A 23,439-nucleotide genomic window follows, 5' to 3' on the forward strand; every position below is an offset into this window, starting at 1 on the left:
AAGAAGAAAATCAACAAGAGGCCGAAACAAAGTCCTTTCTGAGCATTTTTCCATCCGTGAACAGTATCCTCTCTTAGGTCTTTGCAACAGGCCTGCAAGGTAGGCCAGTTGGATTTCAGGGAGGTCCGGCACCTAACGACTGTAATAGAAGTCAGAATTTCCATCCTAAATCATGACCCTCACCAAGGACTCAATTTTATAGAATATAAAATAACAGAGTTGGAAGGGACCTTGGAGGTCTTCTAGTCCAACCCCCTGCCCAGACAGGAAACCCTACACCACTTCAGACAAAGGGTTGTCCAACATCTTCTTAAAAATTTCCAGTGTGGGGCATTCACAACTTCTGGAGGAAACTTATTCCACTGATTAATTGTTCTAACTAACTAAGTTGTTCCACTGATTAATTGTTCTAAATCTAACTTGTTTATGATTTCAACCATGGTCATAAAATCAGGCCGAATTCACTTAGGAACTGCCTTGCGTTCAAAATACCATCAAACTAATTTGATCAACTAATAAAAATGTGAAACCTGAAAACTGCTGCCTTGCTTAGCAACGGAAATCCTGTTTTGATTGTCGTTGTAATTTGAGGGCTACTATATCGTGAAGACGGTCCCTTTCCCGTCCCTCACCATGGATAATTTTCATTGCAATCGCCACAATGACAGAGACCAGGTTTTATTTTTATTCGGCATCTTCAGACTTTCCATTGTGGTCCATGTTACGCCAGGCTTAATCCTCTTCTGAATTTTATGATCGGGTTTGAAACGGGAGGGAAAAAAGAATACATTTCCGTCTGGAAAATTACAACACTGCATTTTTGGTGGGAAAACGGCATTTTTGCTGGGTACGGAGACGCCATAAAATTCTGGGGATAGTCACAATAAGAATCATTTGTTACATTTCTACGCTGCCCGACTCCCCGCAACTCGGAGAGGCATAGAAGCAGGGTCTGGTGCTGTCAAGTTGTTGCAGGACAACTCAACATGGGCAATTCGGTGTGGGGAGAACTTACTGTGGGTGCCTGGATGGAGAGCTGGGTAGGCAAGTGAGCGAGCAGCTGGTCTGTCAACTCTGAAGCTGACTTTTTTTTTTTTTTTTAATTTGATTTATATGCCGCCCTTCTCCGGAGACTCAGGGCGGCTTACAATGCGTTAAGCAATAGCCTTCATCCTTTTGTATATTTATACAAAGTCAGCTTATTGCCCCCCACAAACTGGGGTCCTCATTTAACCTACCTTAGAAAGGATGGAAGGCTGAGTCAACCTTGAGCCTGGTGAGATTCGAACCTGCAGAAATTGCAGGCAGCTGTGTTAATTACAGGGTGCATTAAACCACTGTACTACCAAGGCTGAAGCCATCTTTTCCTGCCTCATAGTTGCCACGAACTTTGAAAGGGGGAAGGGGGGGGGAAGCAGATAGACAGGCTACCAGTCAAAGCAAAAAATTTTTCTCATGGGAACCAAGGTCATCCCAACAGATGGCAAGAGGAATGACCAAGCAGCCTCCCAGCTATCTGCATTGGACAATGTGATTGGTGACACCTGGGGAAGGAAATATTTGCTCTTTTAATTAGGGGGGGGAAACCGCAGGAACCTTTAAAATTGGTTTTCACTAGCTATGCCGATATGATGTGTCCAATAAATAAATAAATAAATAAATAAATAAATAAATAAATAAATAAATAATTTTATTTCTATACCGCCCTTCTCCCGAAGGACTCAGGGCGGTGTACAGCCTATTAAAAACACAAGACAACATCAATTAAAATAATTTAAAATTATTAAATGAATTTGATAATGAATAAACATGTTCTTTGAGGAATCTACCTGTCTCGGAGTTCTGCTTTGGGTGGATGCGTTACTCGGAACCCTGACATGGGCACAGTGACTGTGGTAGCCAGGGGCTTCCCATTTTCACATCCCCCCCCCAGGAGGCTCCCGTCCACCACTTCCTCCCCACTGTCTGCCCTGCCCACCGCTGAATGGTCCGAACTTGGAACACCCTGGAACTCAGCACAGAGGCAATGGTGGCGGGGTGGTGGCGGGGAATGTAAAAATGCAGGATTCAATCTGGGTCGGTCACCGGGACCAGACTTCTGAGCTTTCGGACTCGTGCTGGAGCCCATCTTTGGGGAACTTCTTTCTAGCAGAGTGTGTGCTGTTCGAGGTGTGGTATTTATATGGTGCCTGTTGTATGTGGCTTTTTAGATGCTGATGGCTGGCTTTTAAGTTGTCGGCAGCCGTTTGCTTGTGCTGCCCAGCCCTCGCCTTCTAAGTACTTGATAGGCTAAGCAAATCAGCCTATCAGCACTCCCATTGACTGACGAGGGGGTCCATTTCCCAGGCTTCAATCGCTTCCCTGGCTGTTTTTGTGCCTGCTCGTCCAACAATCTTAATAGCTGCAAAGTTGATTTCCATTGCAGTGTGAAAATGGGAAGCCCCCAGCTGCAGCCACAGTTCATTCTGCTCACCCACCTGGTGGTGAAATCCAATTTTTTTTTACTACCGGTTCTGTGGGCGTAGCTTGGTGGGCGTGGCAGGGAAAGGATACTGCAAAATCCCCATTCCCTCCCCACTCCTAGGGGAAGGATATTGCAAAATCTCCATTCCCACCCCATTCTGGGGCCAGCCAGAGGTGGCATTTGCCGGTTCTCTGAACTACTCAAAATTTCCGCTACCGGTTCTCCAGAACCTGTCAGAACCTGCTGGATTTCACCCCTGCTTGCCAATTGCTTGCCTACCTGCCCACCTGGCTCTCCATCCGGGCATCCGCAGAGAGTTGTCCTTGCAGCAAATTGCCTATACGGAATTGTCCTGCAATGACTCGGTGGCAGTGAGTTGGCAAAAGCGACTTGGCTGGTAGCGAGGGGACCGCCCCTGGCTGCTTGCCTCCAGATGGCTGTCCCGAATTGTCCTATTGTCGCATGAAGCATCCCTATGGTCATCTGATCAAAATTTGGGTGCTTAGCAACAGGCATATATTTACGAAGGTTGGAATATCCCAGGGTCATATAATCACCATTCACAACCGGCTTAAGCAAAGTCAACGGGGTGAAATTGGATTAGCTAAATAAACACATGAGTAAACTTAATAACTGCATGATTCCCTTAACAAACCTGGCGACAAAGGTCATAAAATGAAGCCAAACTCTCTTTTAACAACTCCCTTGCCTAACAACAGAAATTTTGGGTCTCCGTTGTGATTGTAAGTCAAGAAATGCCTGCACATTAAAAAAAAAACCCAAATCATTTTATTTATTTATTTTTCTTTTATTGGCCTTTATCAATATTTGTAGAAGCTCTTGCAGGGGGGAGTAAAAGAAAAGTCAAAATGGAAGCCACAACCCTGCGATTAAAGCCTTACACTTTTTTTTTTTTTACAAGTGTTGTGACATTTTGGAAAGACACCAGTGGTGGGTTTCAAATTTTTTTTACTACCGGTTCTGTGGGTGTAGCTTGGTGGGCTTGGCTTGGCTTGGTGGGCATGGCAGGGGAAGGATACTGTAAAATCTCCATTCCCACTCTGGGGGAAGGATATTGGGTCTCTCCTTGAAGAGCACTTGGAGGCTCCAATTGGTCCAGAATGCGACCGTGTGGGTGATTATGGGAACGACTCGATGCTCCCATGTAACACCTCTCCTGCGCGAGTTGCACTGGCTCCCGGTGGTCTTCCGGGTGCGATTCAAGGTGTTGGTGACCACCTTTAAAGCGCTCCATGGCTTAGGACCTGGGGTACTTGCAAGATCGCCTTCTGCCACCGATAGCCTCCCACCGGCCAATACGCTCCCACAGAGAGAGACTCCTCAGGGTGCTGTCGGTCAAACAATGTCGACTGGCGAGAGCCTTTTCTGAGGGGGCACCTGCCCTCTGGAATGAATTGGCCCCAGAGACACGGATGATCCCTGACCTACGCGCCTTTCGCCGTGCTCTCAAGACGTTATTGTTCCAACAAGCTGGGCTGGCCTAAACATGAATTTTAATGGTTGTTTTAGTTTTCTAATAAGATTGGGGCCAGATTATTTAATATATTTTTAAATTGCTTTTAAATTTTTTGCATATGTATGTTTTAGTGTTGGCTGTGCACTGCCCTGAGTCCTTCGAGAGAAGGGTGGTATAAAAATTTAAATAATAAAAAAAAAATAATAATCCCCATTTCCTGGGACTTGGGAGGCAGAGAATAGATGGGGGCGGGGGTCAGTCAGAATTTTTACTACCGGTTCTCTGAACTACTCAAAATTTCCGCTACTGGTTCTCCAGAACTGGTCAGAACCTGCTGAACACCCCCCCCCCCCCCCCCGTATAACCTGGGTAAAAATCTTTTCTGGATAGTTTTCAATAGTTTGATAAACCCCATAGCAATCAAGCCACAGAAAACCATGTGACTGAGGGCAAGAAATAAATGAATTTATTCATTCATATGCTGGTGTTGCGAAAGGCAGAATCTAACATTCAGTGGGGCGAAAGGGTGCACAGCCCGGGAAAATGAAACAAGTCCCTTTTGAGTCAGGTGTTCTGCAAACATGGCACCGTTTTCTAGCAGGGAAGGCGGCTGGCTCTCCCCACCACAGACTCTAAGCGAGTTTGCCTTTGACAGGATGGAGTGGTGATGGAGGAAAAGTCGACGCTGGGTGCATCTTCTTTGGATTTTGCCGATGTGGCATCCTCGTGGAGGACAGGTGGAATTAAGCCTGTTGCTTTTGACTGTCTTCCAGATTTCCAATGTCCTGACTCGGTCTAAGATGAAGGTATGGAAGTTTGCAGCCATAGGCACCATGGTTTTCGGCTCCATGCTCTCCATTTTGGTTTGTAGAGACATGCTCAGCCGGAGCCTCAAATCCGCTGCCTTCCCCTTTGTCGCTGTTCTCCAGAACTGACGCCACTGACGCCTCCTCCTCTCCTTCGTTGGCCGAGGGATCCAGAAGATTTCCGCGGGAGCTGGGACGCCGAAGGTCGCTGATCTCCCAGTGTAAGTCATTGTGCCTGATCCTTCTTTTTTCTCTCTGGTGCAACGGGTATGTCCAGGAATGGGGGACATTGCTTCCAAGGGGTTTTATTCCACTCCAAGGGTCTGCAGGTAGCCTGATCTCAGCTGATCTTCTACAGGGAGTCCTCGACTTACAACCGTTCGTCGAGTGACCATTTGATGTTACAACATCACTGGAAAAAAAATGAGTTACGACTCATTTCACAGTTACAACCATTACAGCATCCCCATGGTCATGTGATCAAAATTAAGATGTTTGGCAACTGACTTGTACTTATGACAGTGGCAGTGTCCTGGGGTCATGTGATCCCCTTGTACAACCTTCCAACATGCAAAGTCAGTGGGGAACCAGGCTCACTTGACTATCGTGTTAGTAACTTAACAACTGCAGCGATTCACTTAACAGCAGTGGCAAGAAAGGTCGTAAAATGAGACAAAACTCGCTTAACAAATGTCTCACTTAGTAATATAAATTTTTGGCTCAATTATGGTCGTAAGTTGAAGACTACATGCACTTTTAAATGGCAGTTGGCCTCAGGCTGTTTGTTTGTTAGGCTGTTTAATTTAGAAGTGGAGCAGTATACATTGGGCCAAAACACACAGTTGTAATTGATTGGTTGGAGAGTGCTGGTTCATGCAGAAGGCAATTTACGCTGTGATTGGTGGCTGTGGGTGTAAAAGTGGAATTACCCTTTTTCCCCACCTTTTTCTTCTGTATATACTTTTTGATTTACCTCACAATGTTCCTGTGTTCCTGACTATCTTGTCTGCTCATGCATGAGGCAATCTACGTTGTGATTGGTTGCTGTGGGTATAAAGGGGGAGTTTCCCTTTTTCCCGCCTTTTTCTTCTGTGTATACTTTTTGATTTACCTCACGATGTTCCTGTGTTCCTGACTATCTTGTCTTCTCATGCATGAGGCAATCTATGCTATGATTGGTTGATATGGGTGTAAAGGGGGAGTTTCTTCCCCCCACCTTTTTTCTTCTGTGTATACTTTTTGATTTACCTCACAATATTCCTGTGTTCCTGATTATCTTGTCTGCTTGTGCATGAGGCAATCTACATTGTGATTGGTTGCTGTAGGTGAAAAGTGGAGTTTCCCTTCCCCCCACCTTTTTCTTCTGTATGCTCTGTATACCTTTTGATTTACCTCATGATGTCCCTGCGTTCCTGACTATCTTGTCTGCTGTAAATATAGATGATAAATATATTTGTTTATATAAAACTACAAGTTTGTGTCAGTGTCTCTGACTTCATTTGGACACCTGACACGCAATTCACTGATATTCTGGCTTTGTGGGGCTTGTGGTTTGTCTGAACTGGCTTCTGGATCCTGCTAACAACATGGCTGCACACATGAATGTCACTACAAGTAGTCTTCATCTTACAACCATTTGTTTAATGACTGTTCAAAGTTAAAATGGCACTTAAAAAAGTGACTCAGGGTCAGTTATCACACTTATGACCGTCGCAGCATCCCTTAGGGTCACATGTTCAAAATTCAGGTGCTTGGCAACCTGCATGTATTTATGATGATTGCGGCATCCTGGGGTCACATGACCACCATTTATAACCTTCCCAGCTGGCTTCTGACAAGCAAAGTCCATGGGAAAAGGTAGATTCGCTGAACGATGATATGGTTCACTTAACAATACTGATCCACTTAACAATTATGGCAAAAAAGATCGCAAAATGGGACGCGACTTGCTTAAGAACTGTCTTCATTAGGAATGGAAATTTTCTTCTCCATTGTTGGTGTAAATTGAGGACTGTTTGTAATGTCCCTAAATGCTAGAACATCTCTGATTTTGTCCATAGAACCTCAAATGCACAATTGCACAAAGGTTTTAAGATCTTTGGCGTGCTGAGAAAGTCAAAGGGGTGCATAATTTTCAGCTTCTCACACCAATGCATAAGAACACAGCACCTGTGATCCAGGGGTGAAATCCAGCAGGTTCTGACAGGTTCTGGAGAACCGGTAGCAGAAATTTTGAGCAGTTCAGAGAACCAGCAAATACCACCTCTGGCTGGTCCCAGAGTGGGGTGGGAATGGAGATTTTGCAGTATCCTTCCCTCAGGAGTGGGGAGGGAATGGAGATTTTGCAGTATCCTTCCCTTGCCACGCCTACCAAGCCACACCACATCACACCACACCCACTAGCTACACCCACAGAACCGGTAGTAAAAAAATGTGAATTTCACCACTGCTGTGATCACAATCGGTTCACAAGAATTAGCGGTTCCCTGATATTCCAGCTGATTTTTTTAAAATTCCCTCTTCAAAGTGGACATTGAGAACAGAACAAAAGAGCCTGGTGGTGCTGCAGACTAATAGCCTGTTATTATCATTCAGCTGCCTGCAATTACTGCTAGTTCGAATCTCCCCAGGCTCAAGGTTGACTCAGCCTTCCATCCTTTCTAAGGTAGGTAAAATGAGGACCCAGTTTGTGGGGGCAATAAGCTGACTTTGTATAAATATACAAAAGGATGAAGGCTATTGCTTAATGCATTGTAAGCCACCCTGAGTCTCCGGAGAAGGGCGGCATATAAATCAAATTAAAAAAAGAAGAAGAAGAAGAGAATAATAGAGTTGGAAGGGACCTTGGAGGTCTTCTAATCCAACCACCACATCCAAAGAGGGGAGCCTAGATCTCTTCTTCTTCCTAGCGTATATGCATAGATGCAGGATCTACTTTTTGGATCATTGAATTCAGTGGTGAGTTGCTACCGGTTCACCCCGGTTTGAGTGAACAGGTAGCGGCGGTGGCAGGAGGCTCTGCCCATCCACCTGGACGCCTCTGTGCATGCGCAGAAGTGTTGTGCGTGCGAACGCATGCATGTCCACGAACGAACCAGTAGTGATGGGTTTTGAAACCGGCCCCTCATTGAATGCCACTTAGCATGATCGGCTGCGTCCCCAGGACGCAGTCCCGTGGCTTGCATGGTTCATGTTGTCTCGCCATCTCTGTTTTGGACGTCCGCGAGGTCGCCGGCCATTGACTTCTAGTTGGTGGGCTGTCTTGCCAATGGTGGAAAGTGCTGCTCTTTGGAATGCCCATGCCAGCGGAGCCGGCCTTCTCTCATCTTCTCTATAATTGGTGCCACACAGAAGAGCCTATACCATTTGAGATAAATGACTGTCCAGCCTCTTCTTAAAACCTCCTTCCTTCCAGTGGCAAGCTGTTCCACTGGTTAATTGTCCACACTGTCAGGAAAATTTCTCCTTAGTTCTAGGTTGTTTCTCTCCTTGATTAGTTTCCATCTATTGTTTCCTGTCCTGCCTTCAGGTACTTTGGAGAATAGGTTGACTCCCCTCTTCTTTGGGGCAGCCCCTCAAATATTGGAAGATGCTATCATGCCCCCCCCCCCCGGACCTTCTTTTCATTAAAATAGACAGAGTGCTTCTCTCCAAAGAAAGCAGACATCTAAAGCAGAGATAATCAGTTAATCACACCAAGATTGCCGCAAGGAAAGACCCAAATCTAGTCCAATCAAGTGCTTTGCGGAAGGGTAATCCGCATAACCCCTTTTGCAATTAAATCCAGATCCCGCCTCCCGAGTCAGCGGGAACAAAGGATCAACTGGAATTGCGGCTGTTTGAGCAGAAAACAAAAGGCTGGGACACATTTGGCTTTTTCCTGCGATTTGTGGTGGGCTTTTAATTTGGATTTAATTGTATACTTGTGTAGGAATGAAACTCGTAGGAGAAGCAGCTGATTAGGATGGATCTGTGTAGGTAATTAAATCAAACTTTGAAGGATTTAGGGAGCGCTTTTGAAAGGCTGTAAGTGCAGCAGAACAATTCAATTCAGAATAGAGCTGGAAGGGATCCTGGAGGTCTTCTAGTCCAGCCCCTGCTCAAACAGGAGATCCTATACCATTTCAGACCGATGGCTGTCCAGTCTCTTCTTAAAGACCTCCAGTGATGGAGCACCCACAACTTCTGGTGGCAAGAAGTTCCACTGTTTAATGGTTCTCACTGTTAGGCAGTTTCTCCTTAATTCCAGGTTGCTTTTTTCCTTGACTCGTTTCCATCCGTTGCTTCTTGTCCTGCCTTCTGCTGCTTTGGAGAATAGATTGACCCAGTGGTGAAATCTGAACCGGTTTGCTACTGGTTTGCTGGCCGTGCGTGCGCGCTACGTGCCAAAAGGAGGCTTGGGAAGGTAAGTAGAACAGCGAGGGGGCGGATCAGCTGTGCCGCACGGTTTAGCTTTGCTAGAAAGCAGGATTGCTTTCTAGCAAAACTAAACCGTGCGGTTCAGCTGATCGTTGGAAATACCGGTTAATCACCTTAGTTGCTCTTCTCTGCACTTTTTTCCAAAGTCTCAACATCTTTTTTGTAACGTGGTGACCAAAACTGGATGCAATATTCCGGGTGCTGTCTTACTAAGGTTTTATAAAGTGGTACTAATATTTCTAATACTCTAATGGCAGAAAGTGAAGAGGAACTAAAGAGCCTCTTGATGCGGGTGAAGGAGGAGAGTGCAACAGTTGGCTTGAAACTCAACATTAAGAAAACTAAGATCATGGCATCTGGCCCTCTCAATTCCTGGCAAATAGATAGGGAAGAAATGGAGGGAGTGACCGATTTTATTTTCCTGGGCTGCAAGATCACCGCAGATGGGGACTACAGCCAAGAAATTAAAAGATGCTTGCTCCTGGGAAGGAAAGCTGTGGGAAATCTAGACAGCATTCTAAAAAGCAGAGACATCACCCTGCCAACAAAAGTGTGTATAGTCAAGGCGATGGTTTTCCCAGTTGCAATGGATGGCTGTGAAGGTTGGACCATAAGAAAGGCTGAGCTTCAAAGAATGGAGGCTTATGAACTCTGGTGCTGGAGAAGACTCCTGTGAGTCCCTTGGACTGCAAGGTGATCCAACTGGTCAGTCCTAGAGGAGATCGACCCTGACGGCTCTTTAGAAGGCCAGATCCTGAAGTTGAAACTCAAATCCTTTGGCCACCTTAATGAGAAGGAAGGACTCCCTGGAGAAGAGCCCAATGCTGGGAAGGATGGAGGGCAAAAGAAGAAGAAGGGGACGACGGAGAATGAGGTGGCTGGATGGAGTCACTGAAGCAGTTGGCAGGAGCTTAAATGGACTCCAGAGGATGGTAGAGGACAGGAAGGCCTGGAGGAACGTTGTCCATAGGGTCATGATGGGTTGGATACGACTTCACAACTAACAACAACAACGATAGATAGATAGATAGATAGATAGATAGATAGATAGATAGATAGAAAGATAGATAGATGATAGATAGATCGATAGATAGATAGATGATAGATAGATAGATAGATAGATAGATAGATAGATAGATAGATAATAGATAGATAGATAGATAGATAATAGATAGATAGATAGATAGATGATAGATGATAGATAGATAGATAGATAGAAAGATAGATAGATAGATGATAGATAGATAGATAGATAGATGATAGATAGATAGAAAGATAGATAGATGATAGATAGATAGATAGATAGATAGATGATAGATAGATAGATAGATAGATAGATAGATAGAAAGATAGATAGATGATAGATAGATAGATAGATAGATGATAGATAGATAGATACATAGATACATAGAAAGATAGATAGATAGATAGATAGAAAGATAGATAGATAGATAGATAGAAAGATAGATAGATGATAGATAGATAGATAGATAGATAGATAGATAGATAGATGATAGATAGATAGATAGATAGATAGATAGATAGATAGATAGATAGAAAGATAGATAGATGATAGATAGATAGATAGATAGATGATAGATAGATAGATAGATAGATGATAGATAGATAGATAGATAGATAGATAGATAGATAGATAGATAGATAGATAGATAGATTGATAGATTCAAAGGATTCCTGCGAATCCCTTGGACTGCAAGGCGATCCAACCGGTCAGTCCTGGAGGAGATCAACCCTGACTGCTCTCTAGAAGGCCAGATCCTGAAGTTGAAACTCAAATCCTTTGGCCACCTTAATGAGAAGGAAGGACTCCCTGGAGAAGAGCCTAATGCTGGGAACGATGGAGGGCAAAAGAAGGAGGGGATGGCAGAGAACGAGGTGGCTGGATGGAGTCACTGAAGCAGTCGCCGGGAGCTTAAATGGACTCCAGAGGATGGTAGAGGACAGGAAGGCCTGGAGGAACGTTGTCCATGAGGGTTGCGATGGGTCGGACACGACTTCGCAACTAACAACAACAACACTAATACTTCCCGTGATTTTGATTGTGTATATAGTAACCTGCTGCCCAGACATGTAAGGCTTGGAAACAGAACTCTGGGCTGGATGAGGAGTCCAGCACATTAGTGTGCAAAGCTGGGTAGAAATCTGTTACTGCTTGACATTATCTAGATTGACTCATTTCATGGGAATTGGAGTCCGAGGGGATATCTGCCTTTGAGTAAGCAGTTCCTGGCTTCCTGTCTCAGATTCCAGAGTCATAACTGTCTTCACGGCACGAGCTGAGCTGGCCTTTAAAATGGGATTAGTCAAATGTTTATTCATGCTTCTTAGGAATCCTCATATACTGCAGCAGCTCTCTCTCTTGGGGGGTGGGTAGTTCTTTGCAGTAGAATTTACAGACTTTGAGGAGCAAAATAACTGCACAGTCTTAAATCTTAGTACCTCTTTATAATGCCTTGGTAAGGGCACACTTGGAATATTGCTTCCAGTTTTGGCTGCCACGATATTAAAAAAGATATTGAGACTCTAGAAAGAGTGCCGAGAAGAGCAACAAAGATGATTAGGGGACTGGAGGATACGAAGAATGGTTGCAGGAATTGGGAATGTCTAGTTTAATGAACAGTAACAAAGCTGGAAGGGAACTTGGAGGTCATCTAGTCCAACCCCCTGCTCACGCAGGAGACCTGTACTAGGGATTCGAACCGCCGAACTGCTGACCTTTCTAATCGATAAGCTCAGTGTCCCAGCTTCTGCCAACCTAGCAGTTCGAAAGCAGGTAAAAAAATGCAAGTAGAAAAATAGGGACCACCTTTGGTAGGAAGGTAATAGCGTTCTGTGCACCTTTGGCGTTGAGTCATGCCGGCCACATGACCACGGAGACGTCTTCGGACAGCGCTGGCTCTTCGGCTTAGAAATGGAGATGAGAACTGCCCCCTAGAGTCGGGAATGACTAGCACATATGTGCGAGGGGAACTTTTACCTTAACCTTTAGTTTAATGAAAACATGATAGTAGTCTTCTGGTATTTGAAGAGGGGAGTCAAAGAAGAGGGAGTCAACTTATTCTCCAAAGCACCAGAGGGCAGGACAAGAAGCAACGGATAGAAACTAATCAAAAAGAAAAACAATCTGGAATTAAGGAGAAACTTCCTAACAGTGAGAACAATTAACCAGAGGAACAGCTTGCCACCAGAAGTTTTGAGGGCTCCATCACTGGAGGTTTTTAAGAAGAGACTGGACAATCACTTGTCTGAAATGGTGTAGGTTCTCCTGCCTAAGCAGGGGGTTGGACTAGAAGACCTCCAAGGTCCCTTCCAACTCTGTTATTCCATTATTCTGTTATTCAAAGAACCCGAAGGCAGGGTAAGAAGTAGCGCATGGAAAGTAATCAAGGAGAGAAGCAACCTAGAACTAGAGGATAAATTTCCTGACAGGGAAAAGGATTCACCAGCGGGATAATTCACCTTCTGGAGTTGAGGGAAATCTCCACCATTGGAGGTTTTCAAGAAGAGATTGGACAACCGTTTGTGGGAAATAGGATAGGGCAGTGATCGCTAACCTTTTTGCCATCACGTGCCAAAAACGGGGGGCGGGGGGGGGGGTCGTGAGCTCATGTGTCCACACCCATAATTCAATGCCCCCCACGCATGCATGTGTGACTCTACCAGCTCCCCACGTGCTTTTGGCACGTGATGGCCCGGTGGGCCCGATAGGCCTGTTTTGCGCTCTTCCCAGGCTCCAGAGCCTTTCTAAGAGCCTGGGGAGGGTTAAAACGGCTTTCCCCACCCATCCAGAGGCCCTCCAGAGGCTGGAAATGGCCCGTTTGCCAACTTCCGGGGGGCCCGATAGGCCTGTTTTGCGCTCCTCCCAGATTCCAGAGCCTTTCTAAGAGCCTGGGGAGGGTTTAAAACGGCCTTCCCCACCCATCCAGAGACCCTCCAGAGGCTGGAAATGGCCCATTTGCCAACTTCCGGAGGGCCCGGTAGGCCTGTTTTGTGCTCTTCCCAGATTCCAGAGCCTTTCTAAGAGCCTGGGGAGGGTTTAAAACGGCTTTCCCCACCCATCCAGAGACCCTCCAGAGGCTGGAAATGGCCCGTTTGCCAACTTCCGGTGGGCCCGGTAGGCCTGTTTTGCGCTCCTCCCAGATTCCAGAGCCTTTCTAAGAGCCTGGGGAGGGTTTAAAACGGCCTTCCCCACCCATCCAGAGGCCCTCCAGAGGCTGGAAATGGCCCATTTGCCAACTTCCGGAGGGCCCGGTAGGCCTGTTTTGTGCTCTTCCCAGATTCCAGAGCCTTTCTAAGAGCCTGGGGAGGGTTAAAACGGCTTTCCCCACCCATCCAGAGACCCTCCAGAGGCTGGAAATGGCCCGTTTGCCAACTTCCGGTGGGCCCGGTAGGCCTGTTTTGCGCTCCTCCCAGATTCCAGAGCCTTTCTAAGAGCCTGGGGAGGGTTTAAAACGGCCTTCCCCACCCATCCAGAGACCCTCCAGAGGCTGGAAATGGCCCATTTGCCAACTTCCGGAGGGCCCGGTAGGCCTGTTTTGTGCTCTTCCCAGATTCCAGAGCCTTTCTAAGAGCCTGGGGAGGGTTAAAACGGCTTTCCCCACCCATCCAGAGGTCCTCCAGAGGCTGGAAATGGCCTGTTTGCCAACTTCTGGTGGGCCCGGAAGGCCCAAAAATCAACTGGTGGAGCTGAGCTCGCATGTTCACTGGTGGTACACCGCCATAGGTTCACCGTCACAGGGATAGGGTCTCCTGCTTGAGGTAGTCCTCAAAGCAAAGCATGACATGACCGTGACGGACCTGTGACCTCCCTCTCGTTGTGGTCTCTAAGTGAACCAACTGCAGTTGAGAAATGAGACATCACATGACCAGAGGTGGGCTTCATATAATTTAACAAACGGTTCGCCCAGCACTTCGATCGCTCGTGCGCGTGGCTTGGACGCATGCACGTGGCTGTTCTGTCCCCATCTCACACACAGACAGAGACAGCTGGGGGTTAAATAAACTGACAGACAACCAATTCTTCCGATAAGACGCTTGGCAGCAACCCAGTAGCTGCTTGCCAAGAACTTTTATTCAATAAACAAAATACCCACAGTCAAGAATTGTCCAGTTCGTAAAATAAATCCAAGGCCGATAGTGTTGTTTCCAAAGATGCAATGTGACTCAATAGTAGTTAGTTTTGTCCGTCACAGAGTCTGAATGGCCACCTCACCCCCTTTTATACCCTGTGGGGTGTGGTCCAGTGACTCAGCCTAATCTCTGGCACACCTTTTCTTCTGTTGCGCGCGCTTATCTCTGCGACACTGGCGTGGGTCCAGCCAAGACTCATTACCCTCATCACTGTCCATCTGTGGCTGCGTGGACGTGCTTGGCCCCGGCCCTATCTCTTGCCCTTCGGCGGACACCAAAGGCATTGCCAGAGAGGAGGGTCCTGGAGAGGGAGGCCTTGCCAACTCCTCTCCTTCACTCTCGGAGTCCTCTCCTGCCGATGACACAGGCTCAAGTAACGGAGCCACAACAGCGGATTAGAAAACGTGGCTAAATCGGACGGCATAGCACTGGGGCGGGGGTTGGGGTGGGCCCACCTGCAAGTGGGTACTCCCAGCTGAATCCCACCACTGTACATGACCAAAACTTGTGATTTTTCTGCGGGCTTCTTCCTGGAGTCTTGTGGGAAGTCGATTGGGAATTGCACAAATGATGTTCATGTAACCACAGGATGCTGCATTGGTTATAAAAATCTGGTGGTTGCAGAGCCCCTCTCTCCATCCCCTGACTGTGGGGATGGTTATAATGGTACTTCTTCAGTGGCATCATCATTTTGAAGGGTCATTAAACAAGGCGGACATTATGCAAGGACGATCTGTAATGCCTACATGCATATATGTTTTACATGCTCCAGAGAACTGGTCAGCCTGCACGCATGTAAAGAATCTTCACCCCCAGCTTCATAGATACAGATAGTCATTGACTTATGACCATGACTGAGCCAGTGGTGAAATCCAAATTTTTTTACTACCAGTTCTGTGGGCGTGGCTTGGTGGCCGTGGTATGGCTTGGTGGGCGTGGCTGGGGAAGGATACTGCAAAATCTCCATTCCCACCCCACTCCAGGGGAAGGATACTGCAAAATCCCCATTCCCACCCCACTCCAGGGGAAGGATACTGCAAAATCCCCATTCCCACCCCACTCCAGGGGAAGGATACTGCAAAATCCCCATTCCCACCCCACTCCAGGGGAAGGATGCTGCAAAATCCCCATTCCCACCCCACTCCAGGGGAAGGATTCTGCAAAATCCCCATTCCCACCCCACTCCAGTGGAAGGATACTGCAAAATCCCCATTCCCACCCCACTCCAGGGGAAGGATACTGCAAAATCCCCATTCCCACCCCACTCCAGGGGAAGGATTCTGCAAAATCCCCATTCCCACCCCACTCCAGGGAAAAGATGCTGCAAAATCCCCATTCCCACCCCACTCCAAGGGAAGGATACTGCAAAATCCCCATTCCCACCCCACTCTTGGGGGAAGGATACTGCAAAATCCCCATTCCCACCCCACTCTGGGGCCAGCCAGAGGTGTTATTTGCCGGTTCTCCAAACTGTTCAAAATTTCCGCTACCGGTTCTCCAGAACCTGTCAGAACCTGCTGGATTTCACCCCTGGACTGAGCCCAAAATTTACCTTGCTAAACGAGACAGTTGCTAAGCGAGTTTTGTTCCATTTTACAAACTTTTTTCGCCACATCGGTTAAGCGATTCCCTGCCTGTTGTGAACTGAGTGACACGGTTGTTAAGTGAATCCAGCTTCCCCACGGATTTAGCTTGTCAGAAGGTCGCAACTCAGCAACCGTCATGACTATGAGTCTAGCCAAGTGTTCGAATTTGGATCACGTGACCACGGGGGAATGCCGCAATGGTCATAAGTGTGAAAAACGGCCAGAAATCACTTTTTAGGGGCCGTTGTAACTTTGACGGTCACTAAACGAATGGTTGTAAGTCAAAGTCTACCTGTCATCACGATTCTTTCGTTTTCTTCCTGAGGCCTCGTTGGGACACAAATGACTATTTTTAGGGTTAGGTAATAAATAGATAGGGATCTATTTATTCATTTAAAACACGTAATGCAGCCAGCCACCTTAGAAGCAGCTCTGGGCAGCTCCCATTGAAAAGTTAAAGCATCGTAAAAGCCACATTACAACTATAAAACTAAGCTCATTAAAATGTTACAGGCAGCAAAAGCTTGGCTCTAAGTCAAACTTCTGATCTGCAGTCAGCTCACCTTATCCCAGCACTGGTCAAACTTTCAGGTGCTTCATCATGCTTGGGATAAACACATGTCCATCAGCTCGTAATTTTTTTTTAAAAAAAAATAATTTTAAAAAACCACCCCTTAATTAACAAGGAAAATAGAGCCGTGATGGCACAGTGGTTAAGATGCGGCATTGCAGGCTAATTCTGCCGACTGCCGACTGCCAGCAGTTTGAGTCTCACCAGGCTCAAGGTTGACTCAGGCCTCGGTCCTTCCGAGGTCAGTAAAAGGAGGATCCAGATTGTTGGGGGTAAGAGGCTGACTCTGTAAAGTACTTAGGGAGGGCTGTAAAATGCTACGAAGTGGTATATAAGTCTAATATACAGTATACCGCGATGGATGGATGGAAGGAAGGAAGGAAGGAAGGAAGGAAGGAAGGAAGGAGAGGAGGGAGAGAAGGAGAGGAGAGGAGAGGAGAGGAGAGGAGAGGAAGGAAGGAAGAAGAGAGGAGAGGAGAGGAGGGAAGGAAGGAAGGAAGGAGAGGAGGGAGAGAGGGAGGGAAGGAAGGAAGGAGAGGAGAGGAAGGAAGGAAGGAAGAAGAGGAGAGGAGAGGAGAGGAGAGGAGAGGAGGAAGGAAGGAAGGAAGGAGAGGAGGGAGAGAGGGAAGGAAGGAAGGAAGGAAGGAAGGAAGGAAGGAAGGAGAGGAGGGAGAGAAGGAGAGGAGAGGAGAGGAGAGGAGAGGAAGGAAGGAAGAAGAGAGGAGAGGAGAGGAGGGAAGGAAGGAAGGAAGGAGAGGAGGGAGAGGAGGGAGAGAGGGAGGGAAGGAAGGAAGGAGAGGAGAGGAAGGAAGGAAGGAAGAAGAGGAGAGGAGAGGAGAGGAGGAAGGAAGGAAGGAAGGAGAGGAGGGAGAGAGGGAGGGAAGGAAGGAAAGAGAGGAGAGGAAGGAAGGAAGGAAAGAAGGAAGAAGAGGAGGAAGAGAGGGAAGGAAGAAAGGAAGGAGAGGAGAGGAGCGGAAGGAGGGAAGGAGGGCTGCAGCTGAGGCCCCATTACTCTGTTTGCTGCTGTATTCTGGACCAGTTGAAGTTTCTGGCTGATCTTCAAGGGCAGCCCCATTTAGAGTGGATTGCAGTAATCTAGACGGGAGATGACCAAGGCATGAGTTACCATGAGTAAAGGCCTCCTGGTTCCAGGAAAGGTCACAGCCCTTCTTTGGCATCACACAGTGAGCTTTATTCAATGATTTAATTAAAATAATTTATATAGCCACCCAACTCACTCTCCGTGACGTCGGGTGGCGTACAAAGATAAACACCCAATATAAAAACAAGAAGAAGCAAGAACCCTTCCCTCGTCTGGCGATAAGAATCAGATGAGCCATTTGGTAGTCTCTGTCCCACTCTGGGGTCCCCAGACCCTTTGGCAGAACTGGGTCTTCAGGACCTTGCGAAAGAGTGTCAAAGCGGGGGCCACTCTTATCTCCGTAGGGATGATGTTCCACAAGGAGGGAGCCACCACAGAGAAGGCCCTTCTTGTTGTTCCTGCTGGATGGGTCTCTTTAGGAGAGGGAGGCCACAACATTCCCTGTCTCTCTGGGGAGTTGGGTGGATGTAACTGAGAAAAATAACACAGAGGAAGCCACCACAGAGAAGGCTTCTTGGTCCCCCTGTATGGACATCCTTAGGAGACAGGACCCACAACATTCCCTGCCTCCCTGCTCTGGTGGGTCGGGTGGATGTAACCGAGAAGAGACAGTCCTTTGGATAACCTGGTCCCAGTGGTGGGTTGCTACTGGTTCACCCCAGAGGTCATAAAAAATGCTCTGCACATGTGCAGAAGCACTGCGCACTCGCATTCCCAATAGCGAACCGGTAGCGAAGAAAATTGAAACCCACTACTGCCTGGTCCCAAGCCATATAGGTGACCACAGTACCTTGAATTGGACCTGGAAGCAAATCGGCAGCCAATCGCTTCCACAGGAGCGATGACCCCCATGCACATGTTTCTCTCCCCTTGCTGACCTCTGTCCCTCTTCTGATTTCAGACAGCACTTTGTTTGAGAGCTACACGGAAGGGGAAATCCACCAACTGATCTCCACCCTGATCGAGCGCTACAGCCAGTCCATGAACTCGGGAGGACACGAGCTGCCCCTCTTTGCCAAAGCCGGAAACAGGATGAAGCGCGCCAAGGCCCGCCACAAACCCTGCTCCCTCAAGGAGCTGGAAGTGACCATCAGCGAGCTAGGCCTGGGCTACAATTCGGACGAGACGGTCCTCTTCCGCTACTGCAGTGGGACCTGCGACTCGGCCGTGCGGAACTACGACATCTCCCTGAAACACGTGCGGAGCATGAGGAAGATCCGGAAGGAGAAGGTGCGAGCTCGTCCGTGCTGCAGACCATTGTCGTACGATGACGATGTCTCGTTCTTGGACACAGGGAACCGATACTACACCGTAAACGAGGTGTCAGCCAAGGAATGTGGCTGCGTGTGACCGGGAGGACGAAACGCCAACGAGAAGGAAGAGAGTCTCCATTCTCCCTTGGCTTCATCCATGGGGTACCAGCCAGGGTGCACCTCCAAGTAGGAAAGCCAAAGAGAGCAGACGAGAGAGGACCGGATGTGGACAACCACTTGGAAGGTCTACCTCAAGGATGGTGATGGAGGCACAGGGCCAAAGGACTCACGGCTGAAGAAACAGTATCTTTGGCAGGATACGCCGAGCAGCTGGGGAGCAGAGATGGCTATATTTGGGACCTCCCCTAATAACATCCACCTTCTGAGCAGAGGGGTGATGAGGCACTGGACAGAAAGCCATTCTTTTGAGTCTTGACCAACATGCATTCTTGGCTTCTCAGGAGTGACGTTGTGCAGTTGGGGAGAAAAAATGAGGGCGCTTAACTCCTTCCCAGATATCCGTGCACGAGGAAGGGGTCTTGCCTGTGATTTTCGACAGATTATGTCTGCTGAGATCTTGGAGCAACCGCTGAGAGTCTGCACGGGTGAAGCCTGGGAGGTCCTCCGTTAAGTGATTCCATTTGGGAACTGAAGCGGGGCCTCAATTCCTGTCTGGCAGGCCAAGAGTTCGTTTCTTTAAAAAAAGACTTGCAGGAAAAGAGGCTGACAGGTTGTGGAATTCTTCCCTTCCGTCGTCAGACAAGGATTGTAATGTTATTTTAATGTACAGGCTCCGTGATCAACAGGACTGTGTAAAAATAATATATATATTATATATATATATATATATGGAATGTCGACCTAAGTCTAAAATATTGACAGATATGTACAAAAACCTCATTCTTCAGTTGGCATTTCATCAACTTCTTAATGGGGTCCGTTTCTAGCAGGTTCTGTACACATTGCAGAGCTGAATTTAAGAGGCGAAGATTGGTGCGTCGTTCAGACACAAGACACCTGTTGGGGAATGGCAAAAGGCCCCGGGTTCAATGAGGCCTGCTGGGAGGGAGATACTCCTGCCAGACATCCTGGATTAGATGAGGCCAGTTGAGTGGGCTTAATACAAGGCAGCTGTTCCCAAAATCCCTATGGCGCACAGAGATCCTGAGGACCAGTAACTTACTTTGCTTTTAGGGGACAGGTTGTATACTAAGAACTGGAGTTTCAGCATCCTGGAGGATGATTAGGGGAAGTCTGTTCACTGATTGCCTTGCCTATCCTTGGGGTGGGAGCACAATCCTTCAGCCACGGGTGTTTTGGGTTTAAGAGTGGGGCTCACTCCCTGTTCTCAAGAGCTGCTATTAATACAAGCGACTCATTCTCCATTGCTGAGCTGAAAGTCATAGAGCAAAGAATCATAGAGCTGGATGGGACCTCTGAGGTCATCAAGTCCACTCACCAGAGACTATCCAATCTCTGAATAGCTCCAGGGAATACGCTAAATCTAATCCACACATTCCTAATATCTAATCAGGTGTTTCTCAATCTTGGGGTCCTGGAAGATAAGGGGACGTTTTGGCTGGCTGGGGAATTCTGAGAATTGAAGTCCAGGGGCCCAAGGTTGAGAAATACTAGTTTAATCCATATTTACATCCTTGAAATTTAATCCCATTCATTCTACTCTCACCTTCGAGAGCCTCTGAGAAGTCCGAACTCTTTGCAAGCTGGCAGCCCTTCAGAGTTTTGAGGACCCTCTCATGCCCCCCTCAACCTTCTTCCATGCAAGCTCAAACTCCACCCCCACATCTTCCTCTGATCCTCACAAGACTTGGATTCGAGACAAGTCCTCCCAACATTTTAGTAGTTCCCGTTTATCAACATAATGAGATTCAGAATCCTCATTGCCATCTCCTCTCCCACCTCTGTCCCCATCTCCAGACCCCAAAAACTCTCTTTGAGGCAGCAGGTGAGGAAGTCACGCTAATATTTCTCACCTTGGACACCGTCAAGAGTGGCCAAAGAAATTACAGACCGGATAGAGGAGAGGAAGGAAAGGAATGTAGGGAAGTCTTATTTAACCCAATCCTAATCCCCATCCATATTATCCTCTCCTCACTTCCCCTGTCTCCATAGTGCAGGCATGGCAGCCATCTTGACTTTTTTGACTGCCCCCTTTCACAAATAAGGATGAATGAAGCCTCTCCCCTGGGGGGGGCAAGACGGTGGGGGCACAAAAGAGGGACTCTCAGATTTAGGTCCTGCTAGGGGCAAGGAAGGAAGAGTCCCTGGGGTCTCCAGCTATGTCTGTGATTTTCCACCACAGAGGTGATGCCCTTCTGAACATTTGGAGGAACCCAGAACCCATGTTGCTAAGACACACCTTCCTTCCCCTTCCTGGGGGTTTCTAATCTGTTTCTTGGGCAATCAGGGATGGCGATGCCAGTCATCTTCACCTCTCTGGCAGTTTGTGAGCTGGTTCCACCAGCCTTGGACCTCAGAGCGTTTGTGTCCGGAAGTCCATGAGAACTAGCTGCTTGAAATAGAGTGGGACCAATTTGCCCCGGTGCTGCCCGCCTGGATCCCTCGCCTGGATTCCTCCAGCAGAAGGGATCAACCCAGCCAGCCCTGCGGCTTCCCCTCTGAAACCCTGCCAGTCGTCTCTCTCTCTCTCCCTCCCTCTGGAGGCTTCCTTACCTTTGGACGTTAGTCTGCCGAACCCATCCTCCTCAGCCAGGGGAGTGTAGTCCATGCCCACCTGGGACATGCCAAGCCAGGGTTGATGGGCAGCTGCTGGCACAAACTGGTTTCTTTCCACTCCAAACGGGAATCCTCCCAAGCCCTCAGGGAACTCACAGTCCTGGAAAGTTGGTTGCTATGCCCCAATTTTTCTGTGCCCGTCCAGCTGACCTCCCTCCCTCCCTTTGGCAGGGCCCCATTCCTAACGCTCCTCCTTGGCAGCCCCACCCCAGAGACCCTCGCCCCCCCTCCCCTTCTCGGACTCAAGCCCTTCTTTGAACCTCCCCCCCCGCCCGGTCCTCTGCCCATCCTCCCCAGAGAGAGGAGGGGAGTAAAAAAATCCCCACCCCCAATTTCATTTTGATCACCTTGGGACTGACCAGAGCTCTCCCACCCCCTACCCCCCCCCCCCCAGGCTAGCCGGCCTTGTTGCCTGTGAAGGGACCCTCCACCCCAGACTTTGAGGGCTCTTCCCCTCCCCCTTAGCTACCTCCTTCGTCTTCTCACTACTTCCTCTCCCCACCTGTCCAGAGATTTTCCTGGGGTGCAGCAACATTCTCCAATGAAAGCTCCTTCCACCGTCAGTGGTTTCCATTCAGCCCCCCCCCCATTCACCCCCTTTCTGGGTTTCCTGGGGACCATGGCATGAAGCAGAGGCAGAAGAAGGTGGGAAGCGGGTGTCAGCAATGATCCTTCCCTGTGCTTGCCCCTTTTTCCCGTTTGACCCACAGAGAGGCCATAGGGACGGAGCTTGGCAAGAGCCCCAGGATGGATCTTCCAACTCCTATGGGGCGTAGGGATCTGTTTGACATCCCCCCCCCAGGAAAAGGAGGGAGGCATCCTGAGCAGTCAGAGGGCGGCTGCTCCCCTTCACCCCATAATTGGGCTCCCCTTGGAAGAATCTATGGGGCAAGTATGGACAGGAATGAATGGAAGCGGCCAGAGCAGCTTCACCCCAGCAAATTCTCTCTGGGGAATTTTGTTCCCCAGCGACCTCCTTTCCCGTCCCAGCTCTTCTATGGGTAGTCCTCGGCTTATGACCAAAACGGGGGCCCAGAATTTCTGTTCCTAAGCAAGGCAGTTAACTAAGTTGCACCTCGTTTTACGACTGTTTTTGCAACGGCCATTAAGCAAATCACAGGAGCGCTTACCAAGCACACCTAAATTCTATTAAAGGAACCAAAATATCTTTGCGATCTCCAAGGAGTGCCCAAACTTTTGAGCACCGCTTAATGTTTGGAAATTGAAGACTGAAAAATGTGACATGGCTGAAAACAGGTTGGGAGCTGGCTGGCAATGATATTACCTGGGATACTACAACCGTCAGAAGTACATGCCAGTTGCCAAGCCACCTAAATTTTGATCATGTGACCGCAGAGATGCTGGAATAGTTGTAAGTCACTTTTTGAGTGCCTTTGTAACTTTGAACGGTTGCTAAACGGACGACTGTAAGTCAAGGACTACCTATAAGGGAGATGTTTTCTCAGCTGGAAGCCCCTGGCATCTCTGGCTGGTGGGGCCCCGGGCCCCTTCTGCCTATGTTAAACTTCTCCCCGCCTTGCAAAATTGACAGCTGTCCCTTAGTTTTATTCCACCAATCCGGAGCTCTCCTTTCATCCATGGGCTGTCCTAAACTTTCTCATCGAATTCGGCTTAAGAAGTTTGATGCGATAATCTCTGTATTTTATTATAGATGAACTCTATTTATTCAATGTTTAACTTATGATATATTTATTTAGCTATCATCCAAAGTGCATTTGAAGCTTTCTGGGGACTGTTCTATCTTAATTTCCGGCTTTTCCTTGTGTTTTCCTTGTTTTGTTGTTTTGTTTTAATTTATTGCACAAAAATGGTACCAAAGTTCACTTGACTTT

General features: G+C 47.8%; 1 protein-coding gene across 1 annotated transcript in view; it reads left to right on the forward strand.

Annotated features, from left to right (window-relative positions):
- The window catches only part of NRTN (neurturin), a 52,915-nt gene extending 30,958 nt beyond the window's left edge, over nucleotides 1-21,957 (forward strand). Inside the window, 3 exon segments of the mRNA XM_070931927.1 lie at nucleotides 4,715-4,849; nucleotides 4,851-4,968; nucleotides 18,478-21,957. Of these exon segments, the coding sequence (XP_070788028.1) occupies nucleotides 4,742-4,849; nucleotides 4,851-4,968; nucleotides 18,478-18,926 (675 nt within the window). The 5' untranslated portion in view covers nucleotides 4,715-4,741 and the 3' untranslated portion in view covers nucleotides 18,927-21,957.
- The last annotated feature ends 1,482 nt before the right edge of the window (nucleotides 21,958-23,439 follow it).

The sequence above is a fragment of the Pituophis catenifer genome, unplaced genomic scaffold (genome assembly GCF_029215685.1).
Source record: "Pituophis catenifer annectens isolate HBS135680 unplaced genomic scaffold, rPitCat1.0.hap2 SCAF_1, whole genome shotgun sequence".
Lineage (NCBI taxonomy): Eukaryota > Metazoa > Chordata > Lepidosauria > Squamata > Colubridae > Pituophis > Pituophis catenifer.